Consider the following 18,541-nt stretch of genomic DNA (forward strand, 5'->3'; position numbering starts at 1 on the left):
CACCCCGTCCATGACGAGGGTGGAAAGGTGGTCAAGTAAAAACCAAACTAACACAAAAAGTCAATGCGTAAGTGTAGGAAATTTCATTTAAGTTCGAGGTTTATGTTCCCCTTCTCGAAAGGCACTGGGGAATTAACATGTTTCTGAACATGTACACAGAAACCACCAAGGAAAGAAGGTGTGATTTGACCTGGCACAAAGGAAAGCGAATAATACGTTAACTGTAGTAAACAGAAATTGATGGTTTTGACCAAACAACAAAATTATGTTCCAAAGTAGAAAAGTTGTTACATTCGAAAAGCATACAACAGAGCGATTATGAGAGATTCTTTTGGCAATCAAACAAACGTTATTTTTACACGCACGATGTAACATCGCCAGTCGTTATTTGGATCAAACGTATGCTTACGAAATCATACAACCAAATCAGACTGAACCAGTTAAAAATGTTATAGTAGAACAGAAACAGCTGGGAAGAAAACTGTACACGAATTGGTCTGTAGCGCAAATCAAATTTAGGCGCGTCGCTAAATTCTGAAATGGCCGTGTCTTACTTGTAAAACATTGAACCGTAACATTTTTAACATCTACGCTCCTCCTCTATCGCGTTGTGTCGTGACGTCGCTTTAAATTCAGTACACTTACGGTCCCTTGGCCCTCGCAGTTCCGCCAACAACGTCGAGTCGCTCGTCCGTTGGTGTGATGTGCTCTTCATTATTTTACGGAGACGGTTGTTGCCGTTGTTAGATGAAGGGTGATCGGTTCATGCTGTTCATCGGGTCGTACGGTTTGTGCATCCCGATCGCCGGATGGTGATAGCCCGGCTGTCCGTACGCACCGGGCGGAGCGGCTCCGGGTGGTGCGCCCAGATGGTTGAGCATTTGCATCTCCTGCCGCACCAGGTACTGCTGGTGGATCGGATCAAGCTGGTTCATCAGATGGTACGAGCGTGACCCCGCGTGATGCCCAGCGAGGAACGAGTGGTACGCAGACGCAACCGGCGGAGGGGGCCCATGGACGGCGGCGACGGCTGACGCCGCGGCAACTGCTGCCGCCGATACCGTACTCGATGATTGTTTGTCGCCGTCAGCCACTCCAGCTCCGGCAGCGGCTGCAGCACCGGCGGCCGTCCCCCGGTGGCTTGGGGCCGGAAGGTACGGGTAGGGATTGTGGGTATTGCGATACGGATCCTCCAGGTAGGTGCTGGCACTGGTGTCGCCGTACAGACTGCCCGGCGGTAGTCCAAGTCCGGCCGGTCCGGGGCCGAAGTTGAACGCACTGCCCGGCACAACGTTGGCCGCTGTTTTGAGTGAGATGGCGGACGTCTCAACGCTTCCACCGGCAGCCGCTGCCGCACTTCCCATGCCACTGTTACTGACGGCTTGCGACGGGATTGCTCCAGTTGCGGAGGCACTGGTCGGCTTCAGTCCGCTGTACGACTGGAACCCTTGATGGGCTTGCTGTTGTTGTTGCTGCTGCTGTTGCTGTTGGTGCTGCTGTTGTTGCTGGTGTGCTGCATGGAGCTGATGATGCATCGATTGCTGTTGTTGCTGTTGCTGCTGTTGCTGTGCAAGCAGCTCTTGGTTTTGGTCCTTCTTTTTCCGCGTCCGCTTTGGTTTCGCTGGTGGTGGTGGCTCGTTGTGTGCGACACCACCACTGGAAGGTACATTGCTGTTGTGGGACATTTTTTGTTGCGCGGCCATCATATCTGCACGTTGCTGTTGCTGCTGCTGTTGCAGGTGGTGATAGTTTGGTGGTGTATAGGACGACGCGCTTTGCTGCTGTTGTTGTTCCCGGTTTGCGTTGTACGCGGCTGCCATCGTGCTGGCCGCCATCGTGTTGTTGAACATCTGCTGCAATGCGGACGAAGCGGCAGCGACGACGGCGGCTGACGACGACGATGGGGGCGGGAGATTTTTACCGTACATGTGCGCTGCCGGTGGCATCGCTTTGTCGTAGAACCCGACCCCACTACCACCACCACCGGTTGCACTAGAAGCCGACCCGAGGCCACCACCACCGCCGACCACCGGAACCCCGTGTAGCCGATCATCGGGATTGTAGAGTGAGGAAAGGGAGGCGAGATTTCGTATGGCCGGATCCATGAGTGCCGACGATGATGAGGTCGGGGCTACCGCCACCGATGGGCTGTTGTACCGTGCACTGGAACTGCTGAGATCCATATTGTTTTGCGTAGATGGCACCGAGCTGTTCGATGAGGGGGGAATACCTTGTTGTGGATGTTGCTGCTGACCGGAGGCTTGCTGTAGGTGGGGATGATGCTGTTGCGATTGTTGTTGGGGGCTTCGTTGATCGTAGCGTGGAAGTAGGAGCTGCTGTTCGGGACCCTTCGAACCACCACCGGCCGCCGACGGCATGTTGTAGCCTCCACCAGCCGAGGAACCAGCCGCCGCCGTCGTCGTCGTGCCACCACCACTCATGTCGTGCGCTTTGTTCACGCTGCTCGCCGAATGGTGATCAGCGTATGGACCTGCCACCGCACTGGTGGCCGTCGGTGGTGGTCCACCATTACCCGGTGCACCGAAGCCCCGGGACGGGAACGTCATGGTGGCCGCGCGGTTGAACATATCGTAAGCCTTCGACTTGCTGATCGAGACATCGATCGGAGCAGCCGCTCCGTAGCCCATGCTTGCACCCATGCTCGACATGTGCGAGTCGTAGGAGGCTCCGTGCAGCTTGGAAATGTCCTTCGGCTCCGCCTTCTCCTTGCCTCCGATGGACTCCATGTTCATCGGGACATCCTGCGGTTTTCCACCGTTGCTGGTGTTCGCTTCCGGTTCACTGTAGCCTAGATTGATCATTTCAGGTACCTTGGACGAGGAGGACGAGGACGTCGTGCTCGGGCTGTTCTTGTTGTTGATCGCACTAAGACTAGGATGATGCTGCTGCTGATTATGATGCTGGTGATGATGGGGGATGACATGCTGTTGTTGATGTTGATGATGATTATGCTGCTGGTGTTGGTGTTGCTGCTGCTGATGGTGTTCGAGACCTGACGAAGCTGTCGAAGCAGACGCCGAGTTTAAATCGTACGGACGACCGTAGGTGCTTCCATACGCATGGCTATTTGTGCCTCCCATTAGCAAATTTCCCAGATGGCTTTGTTGTTGCTGCTGAGCCGTTGCCTGCATGAGATGATGCTGTTGCTGCGACGACTGATGATGGCTTTGCTGCTGGTGTTGGTGTTGCTGCTGCTGGTGTGAATGTTGATGCTGCTGCTGCTGCTGTTGTTGTTGTTGCTGTTGCTGCTGTTGCTGCTGCTGCTGCTGTTGATGATGCTGCTGCGGATGTTGGGAATGGGCAGGGGTTGGATGTGTGTGTACATTATGGTGACCCTGCTGGGACGAAGACATGTGTGCCGGTGCCGGTGGAATTGAGGGCATCATTCCACCACCGGAGACTCCGCTCGATGGGGCCGCTTCACCGCCACTCGCGTGATTGTACGGATTGTACTGACTCGGAGCCCAAGGAGACTGATGCGAATTGAGTTGATTCGATACGACCGGTGTGGCGATGGATGACGAACCACCACCAGTCAAATTCTGAGCCTGATTCATCGACGTCGTCGACGCCGACTGTGGTGATTCGGGCGGTAGAATAACACCAGCAGCGGCCGCCGCCTGCTGCGGTGTAATGATGGGAGGAGCCAGTTTGACAGCGTTGTTGTTGGCGGCGTTGTTCGGAGCAGTAGGCTTCGGTGACATCGGTTGGAACGGTGACAGCTGGCCGCCCTGCTGGGAGTACGGTGAGTTGGGATCCTGCTGCGAGTAAGGTGAACTTTGGTTTGACTGGGAGAACGGCGAGTTGGGACTTTGGTGCAGCGGAGTATTTGGTTTAGACTGCAGCTTCGCTTGGTTCGTTGAGGATGACGACGTCGGGGATGTAGAAGCCGACGAAGGAGCTTGTTGTTGCTGCTGGTTCGCTGCATGGTACGGGGAGTGTCCCTGTCCAGCAGTACCCGGCGTGTTGTAAGGCGATTGCACGGCGGCAGGACTATGCGGAACGGTCGGTGTGTTGTACGGTGAAAGTGGTCCACCACCAGCCGAGGAAGCGGGAGATGCAAGACTCGGCTGTTGCTGCTGGTTGTTGTTACCACCGTACGGGGAAGAGGCTTGCGATTGCGACTGTTGTTGCTGCTGTTGCTGGTAGCAGGCGGGAGAGTTCGGCTGCTGCTGGTAGGGTGAGGAGGCCGGGTTGTGATACGGCGAGTTTGTATTTGTACTGGGGCTCATGGAAGAGTTGTAGTCGGACTCCTGGGAGGCCGGTTGTTTGTACTGTTCGTAGAAATCGACCGGAGACTTAAGGCCCTTTCCGTAGCCCTTAAAGTCGGTGGTCGGTGTGATGCCGGTTGGGATCCCCCCGGTGGGCTGATGATTGATCCCACCACTAACAACGCCACCGGAAGACCCTGACGCACCCGACGAGGGAACCGAAGGGGCGGACGCAGCTCCCCCGTACGACGAATAACTTCCGTACAGAGAGCTCGTGTTTGTGCTGCCTGGTGCTGCCCCGGTGTTGGCCGTGTAGAGATGCTGAGAGTACTGCGGGTACGGCGACGGAAGGTCCCTCGGGCTGCAGCTCTTCTCTGGGCTACTTTTTTGCGTCGTATCTTGGTAGAAGCCAACCTTGATGGCACCGTTCATTGGATGGTACGGACTTTTCTGCGTCTCAACGTCCAGCTTCGGCGATGTCATGATAGGCGACGCACCGATTGGACTCGGGTAGGGGCCCGGATACGCACCGATACGCTCGTCAATCCCAATCCGGGGGCTGTCCGGGTCCTGACTGTACGACGACCGTTCGCTAACCGTACTTCCCGTGCTCGCTTTTCGTTGTCGGGGCGCGACGGGAAGCGTGGGGTAGCTTCCCGTTCCCTCCAAAGTGCTGCTCCCAGGAACGCCCGGAATTCCGGATAAACCACCAGCGGATGAAGACTCCATCGTACCGGAGGAAGCGGGCATATTTTCATTGCCTTTGCCTTTCTCGCTCGCTGACGATGGTGAACCTTTGCCTTCGGCGTCGTTGTCTTCCGATTTTTTCGGTTTCTTCGGCGCGCCGAAAGCTTTGAACCATGCGCTAAGGTTCGGAGTGGCGGATGGTTTGTCGGAAGCCGATTTAGTCCCATCCTTGCCATCCGGCGCACCCGTTCCGCCCACCTTACCTTGAGGATCTTTCTTCGAGGGGTCACCGACTTCTTTGCTCGACTTTCCGTCCCCATCCACTGAAAACGGCGCTTTGTCCGCGGAAGTTGACGAACCACTTCCGGGCTCTCCAAAGTTGCTGCCACTACCGGGCGTGGCTCCAGAAATGTTACTTCCATTCGTATCGTCCTTCTTTGACAAAGAACCATCCGTGGAATTCGTCGCGGGAGATCGAGCCACCCCGCCACCGATGGTATGTAACGCCTTTTCTTCACCAGCATCCCCCGTCTCCTGATCACCCTTGTCTTTCTTGTCCTTCCCAACGGCGGCATCGTCATCGTCGTCGTCATCGTCGGCAAAGTTGTGCTGCTGCACAATACCAAACCCTTCGGTGTTGAGAACCGTACCGAGGCTAAGCTTCGGTTTCGATTCGTCCGTCTTAACGATGAGCGAATTTTTCACCTCCTTCACGCCCCCTCCTGTTCCAGCACCGGTTCCACCACTACCACCAGCGCCACCCGATGCTCCACCTCCTCCTCCACCTCCTCCGCTGCTACCACCAGCCCCAGCCCCGCCAGCCGGGAACAGTTCCTCCGGCTTGTTGAGATTCTGTATCGTCCCGATGAGGTTGCCCTTCGTTTTACCCGGCTGCAACCGGTCGATGGTCGTGCGGTGCAGGTGATGCTGGTGATGATGATGATGATGTGAAGGCTGGTGAAGGTCACGCCCCTTCCGACCAGTTCCCAGCTGGGAAAGTTTTTCCTTCAGCGTCTTACGCTTCGGTTCTTTGGGTTCTTTTTTCTGAGAGTGTGGAGGTATGATCGGCGGTGGTCCCAAGATGGTGCTGCTGGTGCTATTGTTGCTGTGGCCAGCAGTTGGCTGCGAAGGGTTCTTAACGGCAGCCGCAGTACCACCACCAGCAGCGTTGTTGGTCGTGTCCTTTAGTGCTCCTCCTCCTCCGTCCTTTCCAGATTTCGCCGTCGCTGAGGACGAAGCAGCGGCCCGGGGAGAAAAGGCCGCTGGTGGCGCGGCCATCGCCGCCAGTCCGGGGCTTGCACCACGCAGCGGACTCGCTACGGCTCCGGTTGCTGCCGGTTCACTCCCCGCAACGGCAGACAATGGGATCGGTTTACGGAAATCGGCCGGCTCGATCTTCACGGCCGGGACTGGATCGAAGTCGTCCATAATGTACCGGCAGGGGGAATTGCTGGCCGAGCTGTACTCGGGAAAGCGGGGCGTATTTTCCAACCACTTGTTGATGTCCTTCAGCGTTTGCTCCGTCTCCAGCTCGAGTTCCTCCATGTTTGCATTCGCTCCCGGTGGTTGTTGGGGCGCCATTGCTGACGAGGAAGGTTGTTGCTGTTTGGTGTTGTTCGCTTTCCCGTGCTTCTGGGAAGTGCTGTGGGACGCACTCGCCGTACCTCCTCCAGCGGCTCCAGCGGTTGATTTCTTATGTCCTTTTCCTCCACCGGTGTTCGTTTTGGTCTCCTTCTCGCCGGACTTACCCCCGCCGCTACCGGGTGGGACACTTTCGTCAATAAAGTCGTACTCGTTGCTTCGATCGACCTTTTTCGAATGTTTGCTTCCACTTCGAGCTACTGCTGCTGCTGGCTCACCGTCGGCACCGTCCATCGTCGAATCAGTTACCGGGCGGGCCGATGAAGCTTTACTTCGTACCGCTGACGACGTTTCACCGTTCGACTTGTCGCGCTTCTTTTTACCTTTTCCCCCGGAACCGGTGGCAGGTTTTTCGTTCTCCTGATCCAGAAGCAACTCTTTCTGCTGCTTTTGCTGATTGTTATGGTGTTTTTTCGGCTGCTTTTGCCCAGCCTCGCCCCCGTCTTCCGAGGGAGATTCATGCTTCTGCTTCTGGTTATTGCGACTTCCCGTGTTCGCCGCTGCCTTTGACTGCTTGCTCTTACGGCCGCCGCTGCTGGCTTCCTCCTTCCCCCGACGCGCCGCCGCCGCTGCCGCTTTGGTCTGCTTGGCTTTCGCCTTGCTTTCCGCTGCCGCAGCTGCTGCCGCTGCCGCCCGATTACGACGCTCCTTGATGAGATCAAACTTGTCTTTGATATCGGGCGTGATGGAGCGGTTGGTCAGTTCGTCTTCTCGTCTTGTTTCAGCTGCTCGCTCCTCTGTTCCTTCATCGTCCGAGTAGTACGAACCCAAAGGACTTGGTGATCGCGACGCTTGGGGGGAGATGTTCCGATTCTCCGGCTGCTTGGTCGCTGCCTTCGAGACACTACCACCTTTTGACCCTCGCTCTTCATCCACCGGAGGCTCATCCTCGGCACCACTCGATAGCGATCCGCGATCCTCAACTCGCACATTGGCCTTGGATTTCTTCTTCCCCTTACCGCTTTTATCCCGCTTATGGGCCTTCTTGTCCAGCTTTTTGTCCTTTCCCTTCTGCTTGCTCTTGCTGCCCTTTTTGCCCCGGTGATGCTCATCTTCGTCGTCGTGCGGTGCGTTGGCTTTCTTGCTGCTTTTGCTACTCTTTTTGCCCTTCGATTTGTCGGGTTTTTTACCCACCAACGACGACGATCGGTCGACAATCTTCTCCTCACGCTCCTCCTCTTCGTCTTCCTCCTCGATGCTCGTATCCTTTGCGGGCGGATCATCGTAGTCCTCAAAGTCACTGACGTCCATTCCGTTGGCGGGACCATGATGATCGTGTTCCGAGTCATACTCCGGTTCCAACGGGACAGCGGTAGTTTTCCGTTTACTGCTCGCCTTTTGCTGCCGTCCTGCTCCCTTACCACCACCTCCTCCTTTCGCTGGTGACACTGTTGTTGTGGTCGCTTTTGATTTGGATTTTTTCTCCAATCGCGCAGAGGCAGCAGCTTTGGGGGATGCTTTTTTGTCCCTTTTCTCTTCCATTTCGTTGTGCTTGTCTTTGCCCTTCTTGGAGGTAGACTTACTACCGACCGGTTTCTTCGCGGACGAAGACCCTTCCTCCTCCCCTACCGAAGCGTCCCGGCTGACATTCTTCTTCTTTGGACTGAACGACCGTCCCCGTTTACCGCTCGGAGAAGTGAGGAGTGATTCGTTTAGATTCGACTGGTCGGAGGAGGAATGCGGCACCGGACTTAGAGAGCGCGAACGCGAACGCCGTTCGGTCGGGGAAAAGCTTTCCCTTTTCGGCGGCACAGCTACACTACTCTTACCACCTTTGCCGCCAACAGGCAAGGACTTTATTTTCTTCTCTTCTTTCTTCCCCTTGGAACTGTTTTTCTTTTTCTCCCTTTCCTGCCGCTGGAGTGCTTTGATAGCGGCTTTCTTCTTGCTCTCGTACACCGGATACTCCTGCTCTTCTTCTTCTGCTTCGTCCTCCTTCTCTTCCACTTCGTCTTTCACTACGCCCACGTCCCCACACTTCATAACTTCATCGTCTTCGTCCATCCGATCCGGTGGATCCAATGCCACCGACGTTTTGTACCGCTTTCGATCCGGACCATTCCATTCCGGGTCCGGTTCCTCATGTTCCTCCTTCAACGATTCCTTTTTTACCCCCGACCAGCCACCCTCACCATCCTCGTCATCATCTTCCATGTCACTGTGATCACTAGGTTCCATTTTCTGTTTCTTTCCCTTCACTTTGCCACCTTTGTCTTTCTCTTTGCGCTTCCGTTTTAAGTTTTTGTTCGTCCTCGACACACTACTGTTGTCCTTCTTTTCCGGCGGTTCCGGATCCGGCTCCGGGTCCGACCCGAGGTCTGTTTGTTTAAGCGTTTTCTGTTTCCTACCACCACCACTGGTCACTGGTTGCTTCTTTTCACTGCTTGTGGCGTTTTTCACGTCCTTTCGGTCCGACAACGTGTTCGGAACACTTCCACCCTTCACTGTTTTCGATTTGGTCGTTTCCTTCGTGGACCCCCTGCCACTGGCAGAGGTGTCGTCACTATCTTTGGAACACACAGTCGTCGTCGTCGTCGTGCCGCCCCCCTTCTTCGTCTTTTCCTTTGCGCCACCACCGGCACTGTCGCTTTTTCGGCCGCTCGCTCCGTTCGCAGCATCATCCTTGGAGGCGTTCAGGCATGAGGCAGATTTGTCCTTGAAGGCGGCGTTCGACCGGCTGACGTCGGGATACTCGTGACTCATCGGCTCTTCGTCCGATGAACTTTCGTCGAAGTACTTCTTCCGCGCACGATCGAATGCGATCTGCAGATTGTTGACCATCTCCGTGTACTCTGCAATGCGATAGGGTAATAATAATTATTTGTCGATTGTATACTTTGTTGTGTTGCTAGACGTAACATTTACAATATGGTACTATAAACAATTGATATTTGATTTGTATGTATTGTATATTACACAGTAAACGAAGTCCTTACCATTCGCCTGACCATTGTATAGCCGACAGTTGTTAACGATGAGCTTGAAATCGTTCTGGAAATCACCGAACATGGTGTACTCCCCATTATCCAGCTTTTCTTCCATTTTCTGCAGATCCATGGGCCTTTAAAGAAACAGAATGAATTAAACTATGCAGATGACGTTCGGGTAACGCTTTTAAATGACATTTGAAACGGTACCTTCGAATGATGGAGTAATACCGCGGTGCGATATCTTCATCAACCGGATCCATGAATGGCCACGCATCGTCGTGGTTCTTGATGCATTCCAGCACCTTGTGCATGCCGATCTGCAGCACTTCGTCCGTTTCGGTAAAGCTAAGAGACGACGATAGGAGAGTTGAGGCGGGCACGATCGGTTTGGTGAAACTGTTGGTAACGCTGGTGGTACTACGGGTGTTTTCGTGGCCAAACGACGTGTTCCACCGTTTGTCCCCATAATTGGTCCCCAGGCAGAAAGGGTGACGTGACGTGCGTGAGTGCGTGCGTGGAGTATTTACATTTTGAGGGGAGCATACACGCAAGTCCACACGATGCAAGAAAGAAGGAAGGTGAATCCATGTGTTCCAGAGTGTTGATTGTGTGAAGGTAGGTGTGGTTCGGGTTCACAATTCACATACACGTCCAGGGTGCATTTCGGAATGTAATAACATTGGCATGTGCAGGAAAAGGTGGAGTGGATTTGATTATCACAGGTTAATAGAAAGAGAGACAGAAGAAATGGAAATAGAAAATAGTAAAGGAATCAATACAACAGTGTTTGATCATATCAACTACTTTTAACAGACTATCTTTAAAACAGTTGTCATGTTTTGCTAAACAAATACTTTTTTTATCTTATTAAAATAGAGTTTTTAAAACGAACTACAGAACTTTAACATCTTCAAATAGACAACGCTTCCTAAACCTGATAGTAGCACTTGTCAACCCTAATTTAACGAATCGTTGCCATGGTAATATGAGTTTAACTGTGCTGGTTCAAGGTTTAGAAGACATCAGACTATTCATGTTGAATGAAGGTTGCTATCGTTAAAATTTGCATTTATATATTGTACATAGACTAGAAACGGAAACGGTTTAAACAATGTGCAGGTTAAATGGGGGTTTAAATCATACAACTGAGTGTGCAAATTATCCGAACCGATTATCTTCATCCATGGATATAAAGTGGGGGGAAATTTCAATAATTTTGTGCAAGACTTTACATGTTTACGATTAGTGTGTTTTTTTTTTCACCATTCCAAATAGAATTTGATTCCCAACCCTAGATTAAACATCCACAGAGGCATTCCCTCGCCACTGTAAGTGCAGCTAAGTATACTTACACCTGCGCAGATTTGCCTTTCTTTTTTCGCCCGGAGTTTCCACCACTTGCAGCGGCAGAATCACCCGCCTTCCCGGTGCCACTGGAACTGCTGCTGCTTCCACCCGCAGTACCAGCGGTGCTGCTTCCCTTACCCGTTGGAGGTGCGTTGGTTGAAGTGGCATCGCTGAACGGCAGTATGACCGGCCCGGTGACGGACGAGAGCGAGTTGTTTGTTTGCCGACCGGGCAACTTCGTCGCGGTCGGAGCCATGATGCGGTTGGCGCGTAGTAATTTTTCCACCTCGGCACTAACCAACCTTGCAGGGCGTTGCTTTTTATCACGAATCTGCTTGCTTGCTGTTTCTTTTACCGGCTCTAGATGCTCATTCACTGGCACGTGCAGGGGTGGAAGCGGTCTGGTCGTGTCGGTGTTTCCGTTGTTGATGTTATTTTCCACTTCCGCGTCGCCGTTGAAGCTATCGACGCTCTCACTGTCTTCGTCCTCCTCTCGGCGGGTGGCAATGTAGTACGAATCGCTTAGTGCTTCTATGTCTTCCCGCCTTAGCAGTGCACCGTCGTCGTCGTCTTCGTCCAAACTTCCCTCCCTCGAGCGGGTTAGTGGAGAGCTGCTGAAACTACTGCTGGTGCAACTGATGCCAACGCAAGAACGCACCGAACGACCGCTAACGGAGCTGGTCGCGCGATGATACCGACTGCCTCCACTCTCCAATCCACTATTACTACCGTGCGAACCTCTCGAGGAGGGTGAACCTACTACTGACGGGGAGGTGGAACTTCCGAAATTAGAAGTGCTGCGATAAAGGTATGGGCTAGGTTTTGCTTTGCTACGGTATGCGCTTGCTTCTTCTATTGGCTGAAAAATAAAATCACGCGTGAGTTCTGGTGGCCCGTCTGATGAGCTAGCGTAGGTTGAAACTATACTTGTGACGGAATTGGATCGAGATCTGCAATGAGGGAAAGAAAGTGGTTCAAAAAGAAAAAGCATTTATTAATCGATGCAATTCTTTACGAGTAGAAGGATACAGTGGAGGAAAAGTTTCATTAATTTTCTTATTAAAACAATGCGGATGTTCTACATCGACGAAGCACAGCACGATGTTATCGACACAAGGGAAGTAAGTAGGATGATAGGAAAATGAATGAATCAGCATAAGAACATCAAAGCTTGGGTGAAGAGTGTTAATTTAGTCCCACAAATTCATCCGACAGAGTTACCATCGGGAGACGATCCTATCAGCAACATTGTTGATGTTAATAAAGTCTAAGTAATGAAACTTTCATCCGAAGGACGGGGGGAAAAATGACAGGATAAAATATGGTAAGGAAAAAAACATGCATACATACATTAACAAGCAAGAGAAACCCGCGCACAAAGGGGAAGCACAACAAAACTAAAGCGTCAACACACATTGAGTTTCAACCACAAACATTGTTCTCTCCTGGCGTCGTCGGCACACTATTGTGTGCTGCTTTAGGGATCGCTTTTCGCACGCGCCTTCTATCTGTGGTCAACTGCAGTTTTAGGTGGGAGGGTCGATTTTTTTAGGAGCCAATCTTTCTTTTCATTTTCTCTGTTTTGGAAGAGAGTACGTCCGTTCGTTCGTCTTTGTCGTTGATGTTTCCGGGATTTTTCCTGCCCGTGCTATGTTTGTACTAGGATTTGATCCCCTGCTTTTTCGGCAACAACAGCGACGAACGCCTCACCTAGCATCGTATCGGAACAGTGTGTATGTATGTGTGCGTTTCTGTGTGTGTCGGGTCAAATCAATGGATGTGTTTTGTGGGCGAGGAATAGTGAGAGTAGGTTTGGCTCTGATCGACTTTACTATGGATGTCTTCCTTTTATGTTTTGTGTAGCCTCTACTACTATTCTTCCTCCCTTTTGCGTCTCTAATGGTGTCGTCGTTGTCTGCCTATAGCGCTAGATTGTTTGGCTTCTAACCGTCGTTCGGCCCGTTTCGCACGCGCTTCCGATAGCAGTTCCCTTTGCGGCACTGGCGAGGTTGCGTTCCGATCGGTATCTTCCCCTTGGACGTTCTGCCTTTGGGATTGTTGCTTTTCCAGTTGCTCTTGCTCTTCCTGTTGCCTTTTCAACTGTTCTTGCTCGCGTAGGACTCTTTCCTTATCCTGCAGGATTCTTATGCGCGATGATCGAGGCCGCTCAAAGAGTCTGCAAAGAAGTGTAAGGTTTCGTGTAAAAGTAAACGTAAACAAGAGAAACTCCAACACCGTACCTGCTACGCCGTTCTCGTTCCTTGTCGCGAAATAGCTTCGGAATTAGTGGCAGAAAGTTTTCCACCAGCAGCGCGTGTAGATCCCGTTCTTTGTGGCTGGTGGAGTTGTCGAGCTTTTGTGCCAAGTTGCGCCAATCTTCCTCAGTGAAGCAGATCACCTGCCAGACTGTCCCCTTGGAAAGCTTCGATTTGCCGCCGCTGTTGTAATCCTCCCGGTATAGGCGGGTTCCGAAAAAGTGCCAGTAGGACGATCCGTTTCGATCGTATCTGAAATGATCATTCTTGGCGTAATATAAGAAAGGCAATCGTGCGCAATCGATTGTGGCGGAAGGAACTTTACCCAATCGGTTCCAGCCGGATACTGTCCGCTTCGTAGCCGGCGAAGGTGTTGCACACGTCTTCGGAATCGAGTCGGAAGTCACACAGGTACTTTAGTATCAGGATCTTGGTGCGCAGTGGCAGCTTCTCGAAATCCGTATCAGTGTTGAAAGGATTTTCAACATTATATTCCTTTGAATGAGAGGGTTGGTTATTGTAGCAGTTTGCAGCCAACGATCGATGCCATCCTTGACTAACCTGACATTTTTGGCGAAACAGACGCCTCAGGAACATCTGATAGTTGCTCGGGCTGATGTTGGAACTGATCTGTGCTAGCACGTCACAGCCCTTCAATAGTGCTACGATCAGTTCCGGCAGCAGGCGCGCGGAGTACACTTTCAGATCCACCTCACCCTCGGCATCGGCATTGGTGAGAAGGGCTTCTTCGAGATCCTGGAAACAAAAACAGACCATTTAGAAATCATCGCTCCAAATCAAACCTAGGATCCACTACCGGTTCTTACCTCAATGTCAAATCTCGGCAGCTGGAAGGCGGCACTAAACAGCGAACAAAAGTGCGCAATGCAGGGCACCTCCCACCATGATTGAATATCTATAAAATTCATGTATGATAAAAAATTGTGGAACCTTTCGTTAGCTTCCTGAACAACCGATCATAAATAGGCGGTGGTGCGGGTGAATGTTGGGGGGTTTGTTCTGTGCGTTACGATCTTCCCCGGGGTTTTATTGCCGTTAGTTCACAAACACGATGATGGTGGGTAATGATGGGAATTATACACCGAGAGTGTGCTATATTTTGCTCTCGCTAAGCTGATGATGACCGCTGCTTTGTTGAAGATTTGTTAAAAAACTAATAAAATTATAGCAAGAAAAATATGAAAAAGAGTTATAAAAATAATGTTACAATCGAGCATGGTACCAAACTACAATCGAAAAAAATGAGTAAAAACTAACTACGAAAAACATAACGAAAGACAAAAAAAGATATGACAACAGTGACACTGTTCATGAATGACTAGAACTAACACGTAGGAGAAAATGATAGTCTACAGATATGAGCTTATCAAAGAGAAGCCAAAGCACATGGTTAAAGAATGATAGGAACCACAACACTGGATACTTTTGACCAGTTCTGTTATCTTTTAGACAATTTGGTTTTTAAAATGTGGTGTTATGGATTGATCACAATTTGACTAGTAGAAACAGGAGGTTGTTGTTACGCATTGTTTGCTAATGAAACATTCTTCGCGATAACTTCGTAAGATATGAAGATATTGGAAAGCAAGTCCATCACTAAAAACGAATCAAAGTTTTTTGCTACGTAACCGCAAGCAACCCGGTTGCCAATAGAAAGAAGAAACTAATGGACAAAGCAGTCAGCGTCGTTGAAAGTCAATCCGCTCCGTGTCTGTTTGGTTTTACTCGTAGCAACGTATTAGTATTCGGGAAAGCTGTAAAACCTGCTTCTCCCAGTTCAATGCCAAGGGCAGGCAGATTTTCGAATCGCCATCCGGGATAGATAAAGTGTGTGCCGTGTGCTGTCGGGAGGGTAGATTACTTGTTGGGAAGGGTGTATTTAATGGCATGCATATAGGTTAGCTGCATTAGGGCCCATCACCGTTTTGTTAGTAGCACAGAGATCCCCATCCGCCTCTTTATGCAGCGAAACTTACCAATTAGACCGATGAAAGTGGTAAACATGCCCTTCGACTCTACAGCAAGGCCGGGTTTCCGATCCGGTCCGGGAAGACCAATGCTTGAGTTTGCCGTGTCCTAGCGAGCCGGAAAGAAAATACACACAACATTATGAACGTTTTAGATTGTGAACATTAACAGGTTCGTCTTATTTTGCCACTACATCTATGGGCGTTGGGACAGTTTCCACCGTTCGCTAAATCTTTTCACACAACTCTGGCTACTTTTGTTTTCCACTGAGTTGATTGCGGAGAAACTCCCTGAAGCAATGAAGTCGCTTGGAGTAACACTTCGCGATGGCGAACAAAAGAAAAAGCATCGCAGTAGGTGGTAATTTTTGGAATTAGAAACACTCCTTCGATACCAGTGCTTCCGGAAACAAACCTGGTCCGACCCCCGGTCTTCCGGTTGCGTTGTACCTTCGGCAAAGGTAGACCCACCACCTAGTTTTCGGCAGAAGATTGACGGCGAACGCTAGACCCCGCGCGATATGCGAGTTATTCGTTTGATTTTACTATTTATTTATGATTGGTTTCTCTGCCACTATCGTGCAATGCACGCACGCATACACGCTCGGCAATGTTTCACAGCACACAGGCAGCATAAACGCGCACGACCAGAAAACATAACACACGGGCATAACAAAAAAAATTGTGGCGGCTACTCTTTCGCCCGTTCGCGGCGCGCGCGCTCTTTCGCTCGTTCTGGCGCTTTGTGTTGGTGTTCCCTTGCACACCGCCGCATTTGATGTAGCGGAAACGCGGAGGCAAAAAATAAACTACGACGTTCTCGGCGAGAAACGTTTTCGAAAAGATCCGCTACTTTTACTTTGCGCTGTTCCGCTGCCGTCCGGAATTTATCCGATCGTAGTGGGCGCTGTCTTCGGTACTATTGGCAGCAGATTCGTAGGCGAGCTGAAACGGATTGCCGAACAATATGGGCGCACCATTCCGCAACATCCGGAACGGCAGTGCCACAGGAAGGATCGATAGTAAGCAACGTTGAAAAAGTCACCAGAATACCAATACCGTTGTGAACCGTGTTTGCTGGCAATTTTCTGCAAGCGGTTAACTTCACTGGTTTATTCTCGATTTTGGACACAAAATTTGCAACCGGACTCTTTCGTATTTTCTCCTCAGAAGCAGCGGGGTTCGCGTTGCCGCGGGAAAATTCCTGCGCTCGCGGACAACGAAGGCGCTTGCCAACCAACTCGACACTCACATCACAACAGAGTAGCGTAACACAACCACATCCACTGGCCGACGATCCGTGGAGAAGCAGGAGATGCAAGAAAAAAACGTCACGAAATCTTGGCTGCCCAAGCACGTAGGAAATACGATAACACGCCAGAATGCGCACGAAAACGACGAGCACGGCCCCAAATGCATCAGAAATGTTGACCATTCAATACGCACCCGGAGCAGACACAAATATTCGCAGTGATAACGCACCTTCCGTCGCGGACAGGGTTGGAAAAAACTGCTTTTTCAACGACGAAGAAAATGGTTGCCTCTGCTTTGGTGTTGAGTAGTGTTGGCAGAATTGAGATTTGGAAGACTTGAAGATTCGATACCTAGACGGATTCGTTTCCTTACAATAGTAGATCTTTATGATCAACAGAACTGCTAACAACGGTGAAGCACACATCGAAAATGTGTACCATGTTTTTATTGCGGAAAAAGCGTGTTATTAGTTGTGATTTGATGGAGATTCAGATTGGGATAAACAAATTCCAGTCAGGCAAGGCACTGAATGGTTTATATCGTATCGCGACTGTATGTGGATTGGGATTCGGATTTGGGGATTCGATGTACCCACCACTAGAACGAAGCAGCAGCGCACCAACAAACTTCAAAAACCTTGGTTCAACTTGAAATACTGACCGAATTAGCTAATTCGTTAATCGGGTAGAGCACGGACTACGATCGGATAAAATCCGTTCGACGGTCGGTGAAAAATGAACTCTGTGCGTTTATACCTTATATGTTCAAAGGTTCCTTTGAAGCCTCCAGCTTCGTTTATACCTAAGGCGCTCAAGTGTTTCCGTGAAGTGGATGATCATTTCTTTTCAAACGAAGTCGTTGGTAATCATTTCAATAATTACACAAAATGATGATAAATTCATAAAAAACTACAAATAGGATCCTCGTAAAAGCAATTAACACTCTTTTTTTAAATAAGAACCTTCAAATGTACGAATTCGTTGAGAATCCGCGGCTTAAAACCTCGCGGATTTCTTCCCATACAAACGGGAACGAACGGATTTGCGAAAGCAGTTCATTTCGTTCATATTCAAAATGGCAGGTAAAATGAACACATTTGAGAGGCGGTGAGTGAAACTTGACAGTCAGATTTGCCCGCGCTTTTCAACGTGAGTGACCTTTGACAACTCGATTCGAACGGATTTTATCCGATCGTAGTCCGTGCTGTACCCGAATAACTTTTTAGTGCTTGGGCCAAGATGATTAAATACTGAATAGGTGACTTTTTAGGAGATATCTTTTTAGAAAATGGCGACCGTGGCTTTTGACAGCATGGTGATAAACAGCATCGAATGTAAACAACTATGCAAGTAAGCAGAAGGTACGTGAGGTGAAACTTCGACAAATTTGGTCGAAAAATCGGTGACCCACTACAGCCGACGGCTTCTTAAACATTTGCCATGCGAACAAAATGAAAGCAATTGAAGAATCGGTTTGTTTGGTTCTCAAGCGTTGTTGTTTGTTTATCTTCTAAGGACGATTTCCGCCAAATTTTAGTATCAGCATACTGTCAAAAGCTATTTTTCGATTTTTTGCAGTCTAGACGTCAAAATGCTCTAGATTCCGCTACCTTATATAGTGTGTATTTATCTTGGCTTGGGCCAATTACAGCAACAGACCTCTCAAGTGAAGAAGGTCTTTTGAAGGCATATAACTTGATACAACAAAGACTCTACCTCGATTCTTAGTTTATGAAATAAACATTTCAATGGGATGTAGGTACAGATACCTTGGTTAGTAATTTCTGCTGAAATAACAAATTTGTTTATATTTTCCTGGGGGGTCCGCGACAGCCGAGCGGTAGCGCTGGTTAGAAAATCGGCCCATGAGCGCCGGGGCTCACCACCTCGATGGCGTGGGTTGAATCCCAACCGAGACCGGACCCTCTTCTGTAGGAGAGGACTGACTATCCACGTACAACAGGGAAACAAGTCTCGTAAGCCCTTAACGGGCAGGCATGACCAAGAAGTCGTTACGCCAAGAAGAAGAAGAAGAAGAAGTAATAAATGAAAATTCTTTTTAGGACCGGCCTGCTACACGAGCCGCAAACTCCAACCGCAAACTCAAAAACCGTATAAGTTTACGTCAAAATCTTTGCGGTTCGTGAAGCCGCGTTTTGCGGTACCAATTCTGTGAGCCACGCTACACGAGCCGCAAACTCAAAAACT

At 50.3% G+C, this 18,541-nt stretch overlaps 1 protein-coding gene across 1 annotated transcript; it reads right to left on the bottom strand.

Annotated features, from left to right (window-relative positions):
* Positions 1–605: 605 nt before the first annotated feature.
* LOC131294139 (filaggrin-like) lies at positions 606–16,585 on the bottom strand. Its single transcript, XM_058322184.1, has 12 exons — positions 16,527–16,585; positions 15,090–15,189; positions 13,920–14,008; positions 13,654–13,848; positions 13,418–13,587; positions 13,078–13,344; positions 12,786–13,013; positions 11,496–11,787; positions 10,843–11,423; positions 9,698–9,907; positions 9,497–9,621; positions 606–9,352 (listed from the first exon to the last, which is right to left on the bottom strand). Exons 2-12 carry the CDS (start codon positions 15,115–15,117, stop codon positions 744–746), a joined length of 10,794 nt encoding a protein of 3,597 aa, XP_058178167.1. The 5' UTR covers positions 15,118–15,189; positions 16,527–16,585; the 3' UTR covers positions 606–743.
* Between the last annotated feature and the right edge of the window lie 1,956 nt (positions 16,586–18,541).

This window comes from Anopheles ziemanni, chromosome 2 (genome assembly GCF_943734765.1).
Source record: "Anopheles ziemanni chromosome 2, idAnoZiCoDA_A2_x.2, whole genome shotgun sequence".
NCBI lineage: Eukaryota > Metazoa > Arthropoda > Insecta > Diptera > Culicidae > Anopheles > Anopheles ziemanni.